At 43.9% G+C, this 16,680-nt stretch overlaps 1 protein-coding gene across 2 annotated transcripts in view; it reads left to right on the forward strand.

Annotated features, from left to right (window-relative positions):
* LOC146187130 (uncharacterized) overlaps positions 1-16,680 on the forward strand; it is an 80,318-nt gene that overhangs the window by 34,031 nt on the left and 29,607 nt on the right. For both annotated transcript variants that reach the window (XM_084607582.1, XM_084607583.1), the window contains 3 exons: positions 868-1,020; positions 11,668-11,950; positions 15,933-16,093. In XM_084607582.1, coding sequence (XP_084463708.1) covers positions 868-1,020; positions 11,668-11,950; positions 15,933-16,093 — 597 coding nt within the window. The remainder of the gene's footprint in view (positions 1-867; positions 1,021-11,667; positions 11,951-15,932; positions 16,094-16,680) is intronic.

Raw genomic sequence — 16,680 nt, forward strand, 5'->3', positions numbered from 1 at the left:
CAGGTATCCAAGAACAAACTGGGAAAGTGATCTCGAGTGCCCTCCTCTCCCGTAGATGAAAATTACGCGTCAGAATCTCATATTTATTTTACAAAGCCTTACGGGATATTGGCGACCGCGCATATTTTGGAACAAATTGACATAATTGGCGCAGTGTGGCAGAACGTTTGCCCCTACTGCTAGAGGGATTAGTCAGTCTCCTTTTCGCAGATCCTGTGTGCGATGAAATTAGTCACCGGGTGGAATTATTGCATTGCTACGATTTCGTTACCGGTACGGGCAACTTACCAATGTGCTCTCTTTCCAGAAAAGTGCATATTAGGAAATATAGAAACAGCTTGAGGCCAACGAATGTTAGTCTCGAAATCCTTACACGTGAGCTGCGCCTTCACATTTTGCGGTGACCCGACCACAAGATCATGTTCTTTTTTAAAATAAAGAAAGCAGTTATAGTTATTGATAAATATAATTATCAGAAGGTAGCCACGAAGGATTACATCCATAGTAAAACCGTGTTATTCAGTGAACAGTGCAACAAACCCGCAGGTATCATTATGAGCCGACTGCAGGATCAGTCTGCTTTGTTTCGTGGAGCTGTCGAGGATGTGCTTTTGGGAACCTGGATGAAATCGGCGCTTTGTAATCGTATTCGACAGCGTTTTTTTAGCGCATGAAAATAACAGGTTTTTCCAAGATGCGATTAGAGCGCAATGCCTGCAGACAATCGAAGAAGCCATTTTATTTTCGGTTAATTTTGCCTCTGCTACGTGTTGTTGCGTCTGGTGAGAAGTTTCTTACAGCACATTCCGCAACCACTGCTTTGACAAAAAAGTTGATAAGCTGCCTAACTTCTATTTGTTTCTGTAGGGCACAGAGGATGCTGCTATTGCATTCCTGGAGTATCTATGTGACAACAAAACAGTTACGAGCCTCACGCTGCCAGAGTTTCTCGTGATGACGAAGGGTGGCGTAGCTCTTGAACATGTCCTGCGAAGCCATGTCTCTCTAAAGCACCTAGAGGTAAGGAGCACGGCAGTTTTTTCTTGCGTCTTGATATTTACCACTTTTTATTAGGTACTCATAGGTGCCAGGTATATGCAGCGCTGCAGAAGCGTTATCCACAAAGTTCTAGGCATCAGTAGGATAAACGGGTTGCATGTTAAACACGTGTGTTACAAACCTGCGACAATGAGATCAGCAAAGGCAGGAGGTCCTCATTACGGTTACCAGCCGCCCCTTTATTAAAGTTTGCGGATTCAGATAAAAGGTAAGGCAGGCAACCCGTGAAGTAAATGCGTCGGTGTCTGACTGAGGAAAACGTTCAGGAGTGTCACTTCAGTAACATCCGAATGGATATTAAGGAGTAAATCAAATGACGCTATATAATTACCAGAATACCATAAGCACTTCTCTAACAACCGAATGGATATTTATAGGGAGTAGATAAAATGACGCTGTATAATAACCAGAATACCATAAGCCTCCGCAGAGGGTATCTGTGAAAGCTGATATTTGCGTGTACTGTACGACACCAGGAACCCCCACACACGCTAAAGCGTGCGTGGGCTCGCCGTGTCCGAGGAAAAGGGGATACTGGTGGTTGAGCCAATGCCGAGTATTTGGAACTTAAGGCCCCTCGGCTGAGGCAACACACCACTTTGGTCCACGCTTCTCATAGACAGAACCTCCGGCCTGACCCAACCTGCGGAAATCTGCTGCCGCCTTTTCCTATCCTCCTCTACCTCTACAATTTTTGCTTTCCTATCTTCCTTTTTACAACTGTCCTGTCTCCTCCTTTTTTCTTGGATTTTTTTCTTTTCCCGGCGGCAAGGGCTAACCACGAGTGGCTAACCTCCCTGCGTTATGCCATTTTTGATTGTAGTAAAGGTGTATGACTGGCGTGACCAGGACCTTCTTGCAAGCTCCTGTACCGTCACTTTGTTGGGCTTCGCGGTGGCTATCCGCCGGCCTGGCCTAAAAGAATACTCGTTTAAGGGCTCTAAACGGCTCACTCCTTCTCGTTCTCCTAATAAAATGGGTGGCACCGATACCACCGTGTTCTTCTCAAAGAACTTCAACAACTTTCGTCGTTTCCACGCGGTCAACAGTGACCACTAGAAATTAGCGGCAGGACTCGTGCCCCCATTTCTTTTTTCAAGAACACTGACTGAGGTCAGAGGGAAGGGCTGTAATATAAAAAAAACATCAGCACCAAAAGCTAAGTGCAGTCAAATCGTTTGGAGAAATAGCAATCACAATTATCCCGCACCAGCCACTTGACACTGTCCGAGGAGTCATCTGTTATGATGATATTAGGTATGTGAGTGAGAAAAAAACTACTTGATGGTCTAAAAGAACAGAATGTTACAGATGTTTACCGGATAAGGATCAGGCGCGGCAACAAAGAGCTATAAATAAAGGACATTGTATATACTCACGATCGCTGCAGTTGCTCTCCCAGAATCACTCGAAGTAGGTTATACAAAGATAAAGCTCGAACCTTAAATCCCAAATCTCCGCCTATGCTACAACTGCCAACGGGACGGCCACAGCTCACAGAGCTGCCGTGGCCAACGTAAGAGTGGCAAATGCACTTCCCAAATTCACCTTACACACAACTGCGATGTCGAACCACACCTGTGTACAAACTCTCAAGGAAATCATCCGGCTTACTCTTGGTCATGCCCAGAGCTGAAAAAAGAAAATGAGGTAATAACTTTGTAAGTCAGAGAATATCGAACTTACGGGGAAGCATGGAAGAGATTTTCATCGCTAGAACAGACTTCCTATTGCACTGTGACACAGCAGGGCGCCGAGTCAAATCGGTCATCGGAGCCTGATCCGTCATCTCCGCCCTCTGTGGAGACAGCTAGCGTTTCTCCACCCCCACAAAGTAGGCTGCACGGACCTCCACGTCAGTCGGCCCTAAGGCCTTGAGACATAAGGCTAGGTCTAAAACTGATAAACGTGTGCCTTGCACAGTTATTCAACGCATGTGAAGTTGCGATGAACGGAACTTCTTCACTGCCCCCCCCCCCCCCCCCCCTGTTTAATCGCCAAAGCTCACTTGAGCGGTAAAGAAGGGAGAAAATCCCCGTAACAAGTTCAAAGGGCCTACAATGTTAGGTTGCTAGCACTATCTTCAAGTAAATTTAACTGCGTTTTTAGTTCACTGTAACTGTCGTGAAGTTCTAAACAATTACACCGATATAACAAATATTCCAAATTCATTCTTCCCGGTAGCACTGTGTCTACAGGAAACTAACTTAGGATCACAGAAAAAAAAATATCTTAAAACGTACCATGGTCTTTCGATGCGAAAATTTCAAGCCGGCTGTCTAGCTGGTGTGACGCAGTGGTTACGGCGCTTGACTATTGTTCCCAAGGATGCGGGATCAAATCCCGGCCTCGGCGGCCGCTTTTCTATGGAGGTAAAAAGCAAGGGGCCCGTGTGCGGTGCGATGTGAGTGCACGTTAAAGAACCCCAGGTGGTCTAAATTCCTCCATTACTGCGTGTCTCATATCCCGAGTCGCGTTGAGACGTTTAAACTCCGTAGTCCAAACCAATCAAGCAGGCTGTCGGAGGCATTGCTATCGTGGTCCAAGGCAGTGTAACAACTAGAAAAATTTACCTCAAAACCTCATAGGAAGCAGTCGCGGTCACAGTGCTCCCTTTTAAAACACAGTATGTTCTATATAGATTGAACCTCATTTAACCGTCACACTTTACCATTTAGAAACTCTTTCAATACGACAACGGAAGCCATATCTTTTAGTTGGTGATTTTAATTCTTACCCCGCTCTTTGGGGAAGCGAACAAGCGGACGTCAGATGCCAGAGTTTTGATTTTGTTTTGGGCAACAATGTCTGCCTGTTGAATACGGGCAAGCACAAGTATTGCTCTCCAGGCACTGGCAAATTAAGCTGCCTAGATTTGTCTTTTTCTTCACCACGTGGTTCTACCGATTTGGGACGTTCATGATAACCCCTGTGGTAGCGATCATCTTCCTGCCAATATCAGTCTAGTGTAATAACCATCAATTACTTTATATATTTATTTATTTATTTATTTATTATTGAATACTTTAACAAAACCACAGCGTTGGAACCTGCATTTTGCCGATTCGGAGCTCTTACTCGAAAAGGCTGCCGTACAAAAAAATCTATCAGGACAATTTTGATGTGGACAAATTAATTGAAAAATTTGCAGCATGTATTATTGCCGCTGCACACCTAGTCATTCCTTGAGCTTTGGAAGTGGTAAGGCAGAAAAGTAAATCTTGTTATACGCAAGAATGTACAAAAGCAAAAAAGGTACAAAATAAATTATGGGGAAGTTTACCGCGATGTCTAACACATGAAAACATTCTAAAACTCAAGAATGCGCAAGCTAAAGCGCGTTATATCCGCCGAACAGCTGAAAAACAATAATGGCGTAGCTATGTGTTTTCCATCAACAGCTCGATCCCATCCAAAAACATGTGAGAAAAAGTTCGTAACCTGGATGGAAAATACTCCGCTTTACATTTCCAATTTTACAACCCCTGGCCCAGAATTAGGTACAGAGGAGCAAACAGACGCGTTTAGAGAACATTATTTCAAATTCTGCACATTATACAGAATCTTTTTCTTAAAGTACAAATCATGAGTTAAAAAACAAGCTTCCAATGACTGGTAGCGTAAATTAGCCTTTCAATGCTTTAATTACACTAGATGAAATACAGTACTGTTAGCTGGCAAACACTCTGCACCAGGGCGTGGTGATGTTCACTACGAAATATTAGCTCATTACTGGAAGCCTCTGTACAAGCATTGGTGACTCTAATAAAATTTGGATATCTGGAAACATTTCTAAGACCTGGATTAAGGCGATTATGGTGACACTTTTCAAGCCTGGGAAGTCGCCAAACTCCCAAAGCAGTTAAAGGCCAATAGCTCTGAGGAGCTGTCTTGTGCAACGTTTTGAAAGTATTCTGAATATAAGATTGATGTTTGTTCTCGAATCCCGAAAAGTGCTTGACATTCACCAGTGCGGTTTTAAAAAAAAAAAACTTTTTCCACCACTGATCACCTTGACTGCCTCGAAAATTAACACTGCCGTTCCATCCTTTTCACCTTGAAAAATCCTAGGATACTACGTGAAGGTTCGGAATCCTGCGCGATTTAGGAGAGCTTCTTGAAGACATAGCGCAAAAAAGACGGGGACAACACAGATGTAGACAGGACAGGCGCTACCACAGAAACTGCTACCAACTAGCCCAAACCAAACATCTGTTGCATCATAGGAGAGCTTGGCTTTCGGTGCAGAATTTTAAAATGTTTGGGGGACTTTAATGTCAGGCCTGTCATTTCAAGTACGTCTTGGTTCCAGCGTTTCTAAAAACTCTACACAGGAAAATGGTGTGCCTCTGGTGTGCATTTTAACTACACCGCTTTTTATAGTAAAATGAACTCTATATGAATAATAATACCGAAGTATATTACGTATTCTATTTACGTAGACGACTTAAAAATTGCATGCGCATCACCTAGCATAGCAACATGTGAGAGGCAAATTCGGCGAAATGCAAAAGAGTTGACATCATCGGCCAGTAGGAATGGTTCCAGGTTTTGTACGCAAAATTCTGTAGGCGTTCTATAAATGAAATCACACTACCTAAATGAAATCACACTAGCGGTAAAACACGAACACAAAATTCTAGGTGTAACTTTTGACGAGCTTTTTTTTTTTCCTCACATAAACACCCCCTGGTATGGTGCAGGGGTTGGGGCGCTCGACTACTGTACTCTACTTCTACGATTATTGTAGTATGTGCGATCGAATTCCGGCCTCGGCGGCCGCTTTTCCATGTAGGCGAGAAGCAAGACGCCCGTGTGCTGCGTGATGTCAGCGCACGTTAAAGAACCCCAGCTGGTCGAAATTTCTGGGGTCCTCCCCTACGGCGTCTCTCATAGCCTGAGTCGCTTTGGGACGTTAAACCCCACTAACCAATCACATAAACCCCCCCCAGACAGAGAGCTTCCAAATCTCACAATATGCTCAAAGTTCTCTCACACAAATACTGGGGTCTGACCAGACCTACCTGTTGCACATCTACCGCTCTGTCGTTTCCTTTTGCCTGGATTATGGCTGTACAGTATACGGGTCAGCAAGACCTTCATACCTGAAGCGCTTGGACCATGTGCATAATTGAGGCTTGCGTCTTTTGATTGGCGCATATCACCCTATCACCTATAAACAGTCTTTAGCAGGCACAAACGAACCATTTCTAGAACATAGGACTATGCTTACATTTTCATATATTCTGAAAACACACTTTTTACCAAAACATATATGCTGCCCTATTGTCACTAAGTATACCCCCATAGTAGTGTTCAACAATAGGCCCCAGTCAATCAAAACCTTGTTACTTGAATTTGAGGATAAATGCCAAGAACTAGGAATACTAAATGCCCTCCCTGATATTGGATCAGACACGATTCACTGCCACCATGTTACAGCATTCCTATTCTTTGCAATTTCACACTCAGTTTTGTAATCAGGAAATACCACATGAGCACATTCTTTAAGAATTTGTAGCTCTTAAAGAAAAATGAGAATTGCACACAATTTTATCCGGATGGCTCCAAAACTACCAAGCACGTTGATTGTGCAGCTGTACAATGAAAATAGGAAGTAACGATGACACTACCTCAGTGTGCAAATGTTTTCACTGCTGAAAACACTGCCCGTTTCACTGCTATGGCTATGAGAAAAATAGTAAACGAGAACTTCACAAACACATCACAAACATCACATTGTTTGCACAGGTTCCTTACGTATTCTCATAGCCCTCCATCACAAAAACGAAGTTGGACCACTACTTTTGGCATCATACACAATATATCAACAGCCACTGCTCAAAGGCATAACATTTGGGGGGGGGGGGGGGGGGGGGGGGGGGGCATTGGAAGCACCGAGAGAGCAGACTTTTACGCTGCCCAAGCCCATGCAAAACAAATCAAGAACATAAATATGCCGCCCAGAGACTGCATGACTCTAGTGCACAACAAAGTAAAGGAAGCATGGCAGTGCTTACGGAGCAGGGAGTCGAGCTATAAACTGAAGTTCGTAAAGCCAATTTTGGGGGAATTGAAATCATGTCGTGATCAGGAACGCTTCATCGAAGTGAAATTATGCTGTCTTGGCATTAGCCACTCCCATGCACGACACACAACGCTTTGTTGAGAGAAGAGAGCAAACCCCTGTGTGAAGAATGCGAAGAGTAACGGACAGTTAACAGCCTTTTATTCTCATACACAAGACTTGAAACGCAAAGAGAAAAATATTTTACTCAGTTTTACGATAAGCACATTTTGTTGCATCCATCATTGATTTTAGGTGAAAGTGGACTTGTTGATCTATTATGCGTATTTAGCTTTACAAGAAAGCAAATGTTTTAAAGAAATTGTTGAATAAATAGTACACGCCACCTACAAACCTGTACGTGGTGCATGATTGCGTGAGCTGCTTATGCTCCATTAAACCCAACAGAACAGAACACCATAAGCTAGACCGAGAAGTTCGCGATAAGAGACGACTCTGTAAATTAAATAAGAGAATCATGACAGTTAAAATCAGGCAAAAAAAATCTATAAATAACACCAAACTTCTGTGTAGTAGCAGGCGATCTGACTGCGATAATAAAGGCACTCACGCGGAAGACGTAGCACGGCGACAATGCAAGTGCCGTCTGCACAATCACGACTCATTGAAAAAACCCTTGTCTTTTTCTGGTCATGTACGGAGCGCGCTTCTTGTGATACAACAGAGGCGACTAGAATGGGATCTGAGCGAACGGCCCGGGGGAAGTAACCGCTTCACTCGCGCTTTTAAAGCGATGCCTGCCTACCGGCCTCTGGATTTCGTTGAAACTGATGGCGCCTGGGAAACTTTCTAGATACGCTTGAAAGCGTACTTTGGAATGCATGATATCACGGATTCAGCCAAAATAGCGTGCCTTGTTTGTGGATTCATTATTTAGTATTAAAAATATAGTAATTAAATGTGGAAGGTGCTAGAGCAGTAAAATTCGCTCCAAACTGTCACTAGACAAAGGAAAGCAAGATTACGAGGTCCACAATGTTGGAGAGGTAAAGCGCCTCGCACCGAGGGCGCCGCACTCCATGCAGGTAACACTGAAACCTACCCTGTGGTGACTAGAGCACACGGGTGCGATGAGGAATCGATGAATGAGCTTGATGCCTCGCAAGACACGCCTGTGCGTATACCTCCAAGAGTTGGTTAAAGGGCAAAGGGCTGACGCCAACTTACTCATGTACGTACCTCAGTCGCATGGGCACGTTGCAAGCACATACAAGGAAAGTCAGTCACCGGTATTTTATTCGTCACGATGGGTTACAGGGAAAATATGTCACCGAGTTTAGGGTGGTGTGCACTCACCTTCAACAGTCCAAGAAGCGTACATGAGCTATTCTCAATCTGGCAGACTGGGGTTTATGGGAGGCCACAAAGGGGTGCAGAGAGTCGTACAAATGCTGCAGACCGAATTTCCAAATGGAATCATCATTATTTACTTCAACAGCACAACAGGTTAACTCCATCGCTTATTGGATCAAAATAAAAGTTTCACTGCATTTGCCATTGAGGCAGCGCGCCTAGCGGTTCCTCAGTGCTAGTGAGTGGTGCACCAAACCAAATATTCAGTACAGGTGAATATCTTCCAAAGCAAAGAGATACTTCATGAAGCATTTAAAATATACTAGTACACATCTGAAGAGCGCCTATTAACTTTATATGGTTCAAGGTGAACAAAGGGGTACCAGTCATAATGCGAACCCCTTGAAAAAAATTGTGCCATTAACAAACAGCTCCATCAAGTAAAAAGGGGGGGCGACTAGTTCGTGATCTATATTGGAGTTTCCGTGCTACATAATTCCCTTTTTAACGCCCTTACAGCTCAATCATTTTAAGAAGACTAATAGGTAAACATATTTATTGACTCTGCAGTCCCTCACTCTACACACTTAAGTCCGAACAGAGAGCCGGAAACACGCTAACAGTTGCAACAAACACCTGCCTCTATAATTAATCAATAACAAATTAGAAGATGCCATAAAATTTTATTTCGTCAAGCGTAATGACCGGGTCCTGCTAAAGGGCACTATAATTGGCTAATCTATATATTTACACCGTCTCTAGAGGTGGTTTACGGGGCCCTTAACGAAGTATGTACCGTCTTTGTCAAACGTGTAGAGCCCATGGGGTGTGCTTCTGAGCCACGTCGTGCAACTTGTAATGCCTTTCCAGTGTTACAAATATGTTTAGATCTTTTTGTCCTAACGTCTCCAATGGGAAGGGCCTCCCCTAATGCTAAATCAGCACCACTACAAGGCTCGCAAGCAGACCCCTTGGACTCTACACATTTGACAAGGGCTGTACATCGGGAAACATACTTGAAGCTTAAAAAACAGCCGTTATTTTTCCATTCCTAAAGTCTCGAAAAGCGACAACCTGTATGTACAGGGTCGTCCACTTCTAGCTATAACACGGTCATTGCTTTCAAAGCAACATTGCGCATGAGGTAAGCATATATCGATGCAAAGCGATGCAATCACAGAAGGACCTGGGCGTGTTGCTTCACATGGCCTGCCACTAAGCTATATTGCTTGGTCGAGTCGGACGCAATGACGCTTTGAAAGCAGTGACCGTGTTATAGCTAGAAGTGGACGAGGCTGTACATGATGTGGCCCCTAGGACTCGTAACTTTTAACGCGTTAGCATCGGAACACCGGCCCCGCAGCGGACGCGCTGTTGTTAGGGCGCTGAACTACTAAGCCTGAAGATGCGGGTTTGATCCCTGGAACGGCCGCCCATTTCCGATGGAGGTGAAACAGAAGGCGTCGCTGTATTAACGATGTCAGAACACGTTAAGGAACCCAGCATGGTCGAAATTATTCTAGAACCATCCACAATACCAGCTTTCTGAGACTAAATGTAGCTGAAGAGCTGTCCTTGTGGCAGAACATCGAGACTCGCATTCGGAAGGTACCAGATTCGATCGCCGCCGCGTACCCATTGGTTTTCTAAGGATACAATATTTTTCTTGGCCTCGTGTTTGAATTTTCTGGAATGAAATGCTATTGGAAAACTTCGTCGACCAAACTGTTCATCACTTCAGTTGAATTGTGATAAACACATTAATGGAAGTGATCCAGCTTTAAAAATCTTTTTAAGTTCTTCTGATGCTCACGCCAAGAAGTTAAGATTGCCATAACACGTGAGAGCTCTTGTCTCAAAGTCAAAATTTGCTTTATAAATGTCAAAGTCAAAGTTCGAAGGTCAAGGGGTAGACAGACTGTGTTCACTCATGGCCACCATGCTTTTGCAACGTTACGCATTGGTTAGCTTTGATTTGTCTGATGCCGACAGATGCTTCACAATAATAGCGAAAAAGTTATTCTGCAAGTCAAGTAGTGCGCACTAAAAGAAATTGCGTCATTTGTCAGGATAATTGAGACAGGTACGATAACTTGTAAGATTCCGCTTTGAGCATTTACATAGGGGTGGTATAATCTTCCGTTGCACGGCGAATTCTCCGTGTCTGCAATCCATGTTCTCTCTAAAGTTTCACGCGTCAATGGCGACACCGACAAAACAGATTTTCTTCAGAACGGCGTGTTCAACGCTATCACGGTAATATCGGAAGAGCTGCGCTTATATTTCACTTCCCCGAATGCCGTAATCATCGGCCACTTTTTAGACCCGTGCACAAGTCGAGGCGAATGACTGCGAGAGGATGTGGGCATTGATGAAAGCGGACGTCTTTTCTTAGCAAGGCCTAAGGGCGTCGGTAAGCCTATCACCTGTCTTGCGCACGCGCATTGCGCGCTCTTGTTTCCATCTGACCCTGGCAGTTTATGAAGCCTACGTCAAATTTGATCAATATGAGATAATTCCGAAAAAAGAGTTAAATATTCACAAACGACACTTCAACATTTTACACGAAAATTAGCCTTATTTTTTGTAACATATGAATACGGCAGTTTTAAACTGTTCCCTTAATGAGACGAGATTCAGTCGAGTTCGTCATGGTTATTAAAAATTCTGGATTAAAATAACCGAGCACAAATAATGTGGACGCACACTTAATTAAGCAATCTTGACATTACCGCTATTAATTTGCACTTGAAAATTTTCGACTCGTCGTGCCTTAGAAAAAACTTTTTTTTTTTTCAGCAGGTTAAGCTAGGAACTTTAGTACCACCTTCATCTGTTAGCTGTGTTGTTCAAATATGTAAGTACGGTTGTTCGAAGGCCGACTGAGACGTAACGTCCAGAATCCAGCCTATTCGCTCTCTGAAGTACGCAATTCGGTTCTGAGTGCCTTTGCTCTATTTTAACACTCATAGACAGTCAGCGCCGAAAATTATTGTGGATTTAGTTTAAAGTGCAGCGTATTTTAGCTTTGCTAAAGAAATCTAGTATCTACATTTTCCTTCCGCAGAACACACTGTTCGTGTGCTGAATTCCTGTATCTAGAACTTCCTTCGCACATCTTCTTCTGTTCACCATCTTTCTTCACTAGAGCGTCGTTTGTTTCTCTCGCTTTTGGCAAATCTCTTTCCAATAGATCCAGTGCAATAATATCTTCCTTCCGGTGACAGATAAGCGGCAGTGACGACGGCTGCCCTCCCACAGCCGTGCTGAGGGGTGCGATGGCCAGCTGCAGCCTCAAGTCTCTCACGGTGCACTGCTTCACCATCCTAGCCGAGGACATCGAAACTATGGCCGCTGTCCTGACCCTGCGCCCTGCATCATATGCGAGTGTGACCGGCACGGATACAGCACAACTGTCGATACCCACCAGCTGCCTGGAAAGCCTGGCATTCTTGGACTGTGCCACGCGCGACCAGCGTCTGCAGCGCGCTTATGCCACCCTCATAGGAGGCAAGTACATTTCTCCGCGTAGTTCACGGATATGCTGAAGCAGCCAAAAAGTGAGAACAGAAAACAATGAAATGGAGTGCATAGGGTACAAACAGGAAACAACGCAGATGGAATCCATGTGCGCACAGTTTTCTTCTTTTATTTTGTTCCTTTTTCGATCTTCTTTATCGAATGCTGACGTCCCCTTTCCCTATCAATTGCCCTAAAGAAGGGCGCACTTGCAACTAGCATCTGGCTGAGGATAGGGTGCTGCGAACCGAGAAGTCCTGGGAAGGTGGTCTCGCTGATAAACATGCCATTTCGTGCAATGAGTTTCCCATAGAGCCAGTGCGAAACAACGCCGTCCAGATTATATTTTTCGTGCGAACAACATGCTGCGAACAGTACCTGTTAGTTTCATTCTAAATGCGCAAGACACTGTTGCTCCTACATTGTGAAACCGCCGGTGTTAAAATATGTATTGTTTGCTGCTAGTTAAAACCGTAGCTGTATCATGATCGCATATCTGGGTATGTAAAACTATTACAAAGCCAAAACTGAACTACTATTATCACCTACGCTTCTAATCTCTACCTAATCTCTACTTTAAGCTAGTATGCTAGCTCCCACGCCTCTTCCAGTCTTCCCGTCATGTTTCAGCTCTAATATACCCGCCAGAGGAAAAGCCTTTACCTGTACAACCTGTTTGCTTTTCTCATCAATGTTTTAGCACACGCTTTATAACGTACAACCATTTGCTACGAGAGCAATATCTGAGGTTATGGACCCGAGATTATGTCCAACGCATCTTGAAACCGCTGCAGCGTTCTTGAACTCGCACGTGGCTTGCAAGTGCCGTGGAGACCGAAAGAAATTTTTTCACACATCTCCTTTGGCCATTTGCCCCTTTTCCTTTTTTTTTTTTCGCTGGATTTCTTTCCCGTTTCTTTTTTTCTGCGTTCGCTTTGCAAAGCGCCTCAATGCGTTCACTGTTTTGCTAGCTTGTAACGTTTTTATTTTCGTAGATATTTTTTTATTTGGAAAAAAGTGCAAAAAGAAAAGCTTCCCTTAAGCATTTCCAAGAAATGCATAACGTTGAGTACCGAAAAATTCTTAAACACGCGCCAACCCGATGGCTGTCGCTTGGGAAATGCCTGAAAAGGTTAATGAATTAATGGGGACCTCTGTTGAGTTTTTTCCTTTTTGAGGTGAAAAAAGAAGCCGCAAGATCGCAATTTCTGTCATACTACCAAATTCCAAAGACTCCAGTGGTGTCGGCGCAAAGTGCAGAACTGGAACACATGCCGCGAAAACTGAAGAGAAAGAAGGCAGCAGGTGCGGCACCAGTGGCAGTGAAAAAGGCCAAGGCCATTGATATGGTGGACTAGAGTTGGCCACCATGCATAACCCGTGAAGAGAGGCTGTTTCAGTTTGAGCTCGGACCTCAACAAATCGAGCTGTCTTTTTTTGAATAACACCATTCCTGGCTTTGAGGCATTGAACGGTCGGCTGCAGTCTCAAGCTCCTCAAATACACGCATTGCAATCTTTACTTTTTGGGCTTCTTGAAGACCTTCTTTCAAAGTTTGTGCTGCCACGCCTTCTAAAGGAACACAAGGACCTACTTACAGTTGATTAGCATGACAAAGATGGATAGAAGGATAATGAAGACGTCGTGGTGGGACTGGAAGCCAAACGCATTGTTCAGAAACTCAAGCCAAGTGAGCAAGAACAATTTTATGAAGCTGTTCGGAAGTACATGGTCGCTGCCTGCGATTACATTAGCCTCAATTTTCCTTTGGTTGACAATGCTGTAATTAATTCTAGAGTGGCAGATCTGAAATCCGTCGACACTATGTCCTTTCAGAGTGTGCTTTTTTTTTTGGAGCGATTTCCGGTCTTACTGCCACTAAAGCAGCAAGAGTCGAAATACCAAGCTTTGAATTCTGTGGAAATGGAATTTCTCAAACTGCAGGCGTTTGACATTCCCCAAAATGTGCTGCAAGAGAAACGTGCTGACAGACAGTGGAGCGCCATCTCCCAGCTGAAAGGCACAGGTGGACAAAAGACATTTAGCCGTATCTCAGCCGTAATACTTGGAATCCTCTGAATACCACACAGCAATGCTGAATGTGAGAGGCAGTTCAGTATTGTAAAAACAAAATCGCACCCAGTTCAGATCATCCATGTCCGACACAATCCTCGGTCACATTCTTTTGGCTAAATGTCGCAGGGGCGAACACTTACTCTCGGCAGTACTCAAATGAATTTCTGAAAAGGGCAGCATCTGCCACATCGAAGATTCCCCAACAGTGAGCAGTGATGTGGCACATCAGTGGTTTTCAAACAAAAACCACCCAAATTCCGCTCTTTTAAACCAAATAAAACAACTCATTCAATGTAAATGCCTGGTAACTCCTTCATCCCCCCCCCCCTCCCCGGCCCGATGAGATCTCCTAAAATGCCTTTTCTGTGAACCTGGCAGGTATGGATAATGAGTAATACTTTGCAATATAACACAATTTTTATGGAGCACTTGTACGTACGGGAACAGACACACCGAAAAAGTAAAATTTAGTTATTTCGAGCATAGCGAGACATTGCGGTTATAATTACAAAATAACATGCAAAACCATGTTGTTCTTATCAGCAAGTAAACTTTTGTTCCGTTTCCAGGTGTATTTCAGTATTTGTTTTCTAAAATATTTTTGCATATGACTTATACGCTTGCCTGTCTTCCCGTGCTGTTCCTAATCTCATTCTTGTTATCATTTTTGCCATCGTTTTTATCTTACATCTGTTCTTTCTGTTTATTTTTAGCCATATCAGTAACTATCCTCGTATTCGTCATGATGTATGAAAACCTCCGCAGTTTTAAGTATCGGTACTTTTCCATAAAACACCAAATATAGTTAACATGGTTATTTAGAATTATTGCTTAATTTAAATGCAGCTTTTTTCTATAGGCAAAACTGTGTGGAAGTAAGCAAAACTCGAATACCGTAATGAACCACGAAAGAGACGACACAACAGACAAGAAAGACAGGATGGGGTGCTATCCTGCAGTGTTTGATGTGCTGTTTTTTTCTGCGTTTAAATTACAATGAGCATGAACCAACTAGCGTCGTAACGTATACTACCGTGCTGAACATAAATTTCAACAGTCGTTTCATATATCGAAGTGTGAGCCTGGTCCTTGCAAGTGACGCTTCTCCTATTGCACTTTGATTATTTTTCTCGCGCGAATACGGGTTGTTTGCGTCGCTTGCGCACTTGATGACACGGTAAAACCTTTTTGCGAGGATAATGGGTGGTGACCTTCAGGATAGCCCTCAGTCTCTCCGACTCATTTTTCACATCATATCATTGTGATGCGACAAAACAATTTTGGTCACCTAAGGCTTCAGGGCAGTTATTCCGTAACCTGCTTCTTTGCGAAGGTGTTGCGGAAACTGCTTTCACTGCATTGAGAACACTCCGTTTATAATCCGCTTGAAACGCAAGCATACATTTTATAACAGATGGTGACCAGACCCAAAGAACACTCCTTTGACGCTTCCAGATGAACATGTCTAACCGGCGGGTGGCGCATCACTGCATTGAGCGCGTCTACAGACTGTCGAATTTATTATTCCTTCTAGTTTACCAATGAGTTATCTATCGGCATTTTTATGCACTGAATAACCAAATTTTTAACAATATATTTAGTGATTCCTATCTAATTAGATATTTCTGTGTTTAACTGCATTTTTTCTGAGCAACACTTCGGCCTATCGTTTCTTTCGCATATATTTTTGGTTAGTACGGGAATGAAATCCCATTCTGGAACAACTCCTAGTTCTGGGGTGTGTGCAACCACATATAGGTAGGATACATTACTCCCTGCTTCTTGTAATCAGGGCTTCTTTACGCTAATGAATCCTTGGCCGTCTAATGCTGGTCGCCAGCACCAGACATCGGCACCTTCTCAGACAAGCCACGTTGCTCCGTCTCTTCTCGCCCAGGTGCCCTGGTGAAGCTAAAAATCAACACGTGCAACCTGAACGAGGCGTTCTCGATCGATGCAGCTTCCCGGCTTCAGTGCGACTCTCGGCTGCGCGTGCTAGACGTTACGGATGAAGAACTCTCGGCCAGCTCCATCTGCGCCCTCGTCCAGGCACTGGAAGTGAGTCGTACATATCAGTCTTTTTTAAACATGCAGTGATTGCAAGACCAACTGAATCCTACACTTTTCTCCTGGACTCCCATTATCCGGACGATAATACGCTGCAATGCTTACGCGATTGGAGGCAGAATCAGGCTTCCCGACTACTAGCTAATAAACCAAATAAACTCACATTTCAAGGTATTTGAAGTTTAATCAAAGCAGAGATTAACTGCAGATGCTACTGCGGTCTTCTAAGGCTAGCATTAGCTTTGGAAGCCGCACTCATTCGCTTTGATACTGCGTAAGGATGCTTTGAAATCCTCGAATTTACTTGTTGTGCGCCAGCACTTTTTCCCCTTCTGCTAGTGGCAGCTGCTGCCCTTTCCTTTTCATAAGCATCTTCACCTGGCAGCATCCTCCAACAGCGACAACTCTGACGTTGACACACCTGCGTAGATCGCTCATTCCCGTGTAACCTCAGGTGAAAAAAAAAACCTCGCGATGCGACAAGCATTTTCTGGAGATGGATTGTCCGCTGCGCATGCAGCTCTTTATACTGCATCGAACGCCAAAACGAAAATGTGTAATGGTATCCTTTATATCTG

This window comes from Amblyomma maculatum, chromosome 6 (assembly GCF_055883805.1).
Source record: "Amblyomma maculatum isolate TAMU_Amacu chromosome 6, ASM5588380v1, whole genome shotgun sequence".
Taxonomy (NCBI): domain Eukaryota; kingdom Metazoa; phylum Arthropoda; class Arachnida; order Ixodida; family Ixodidae; genus Amblyomma; species Amblyomma maculatum.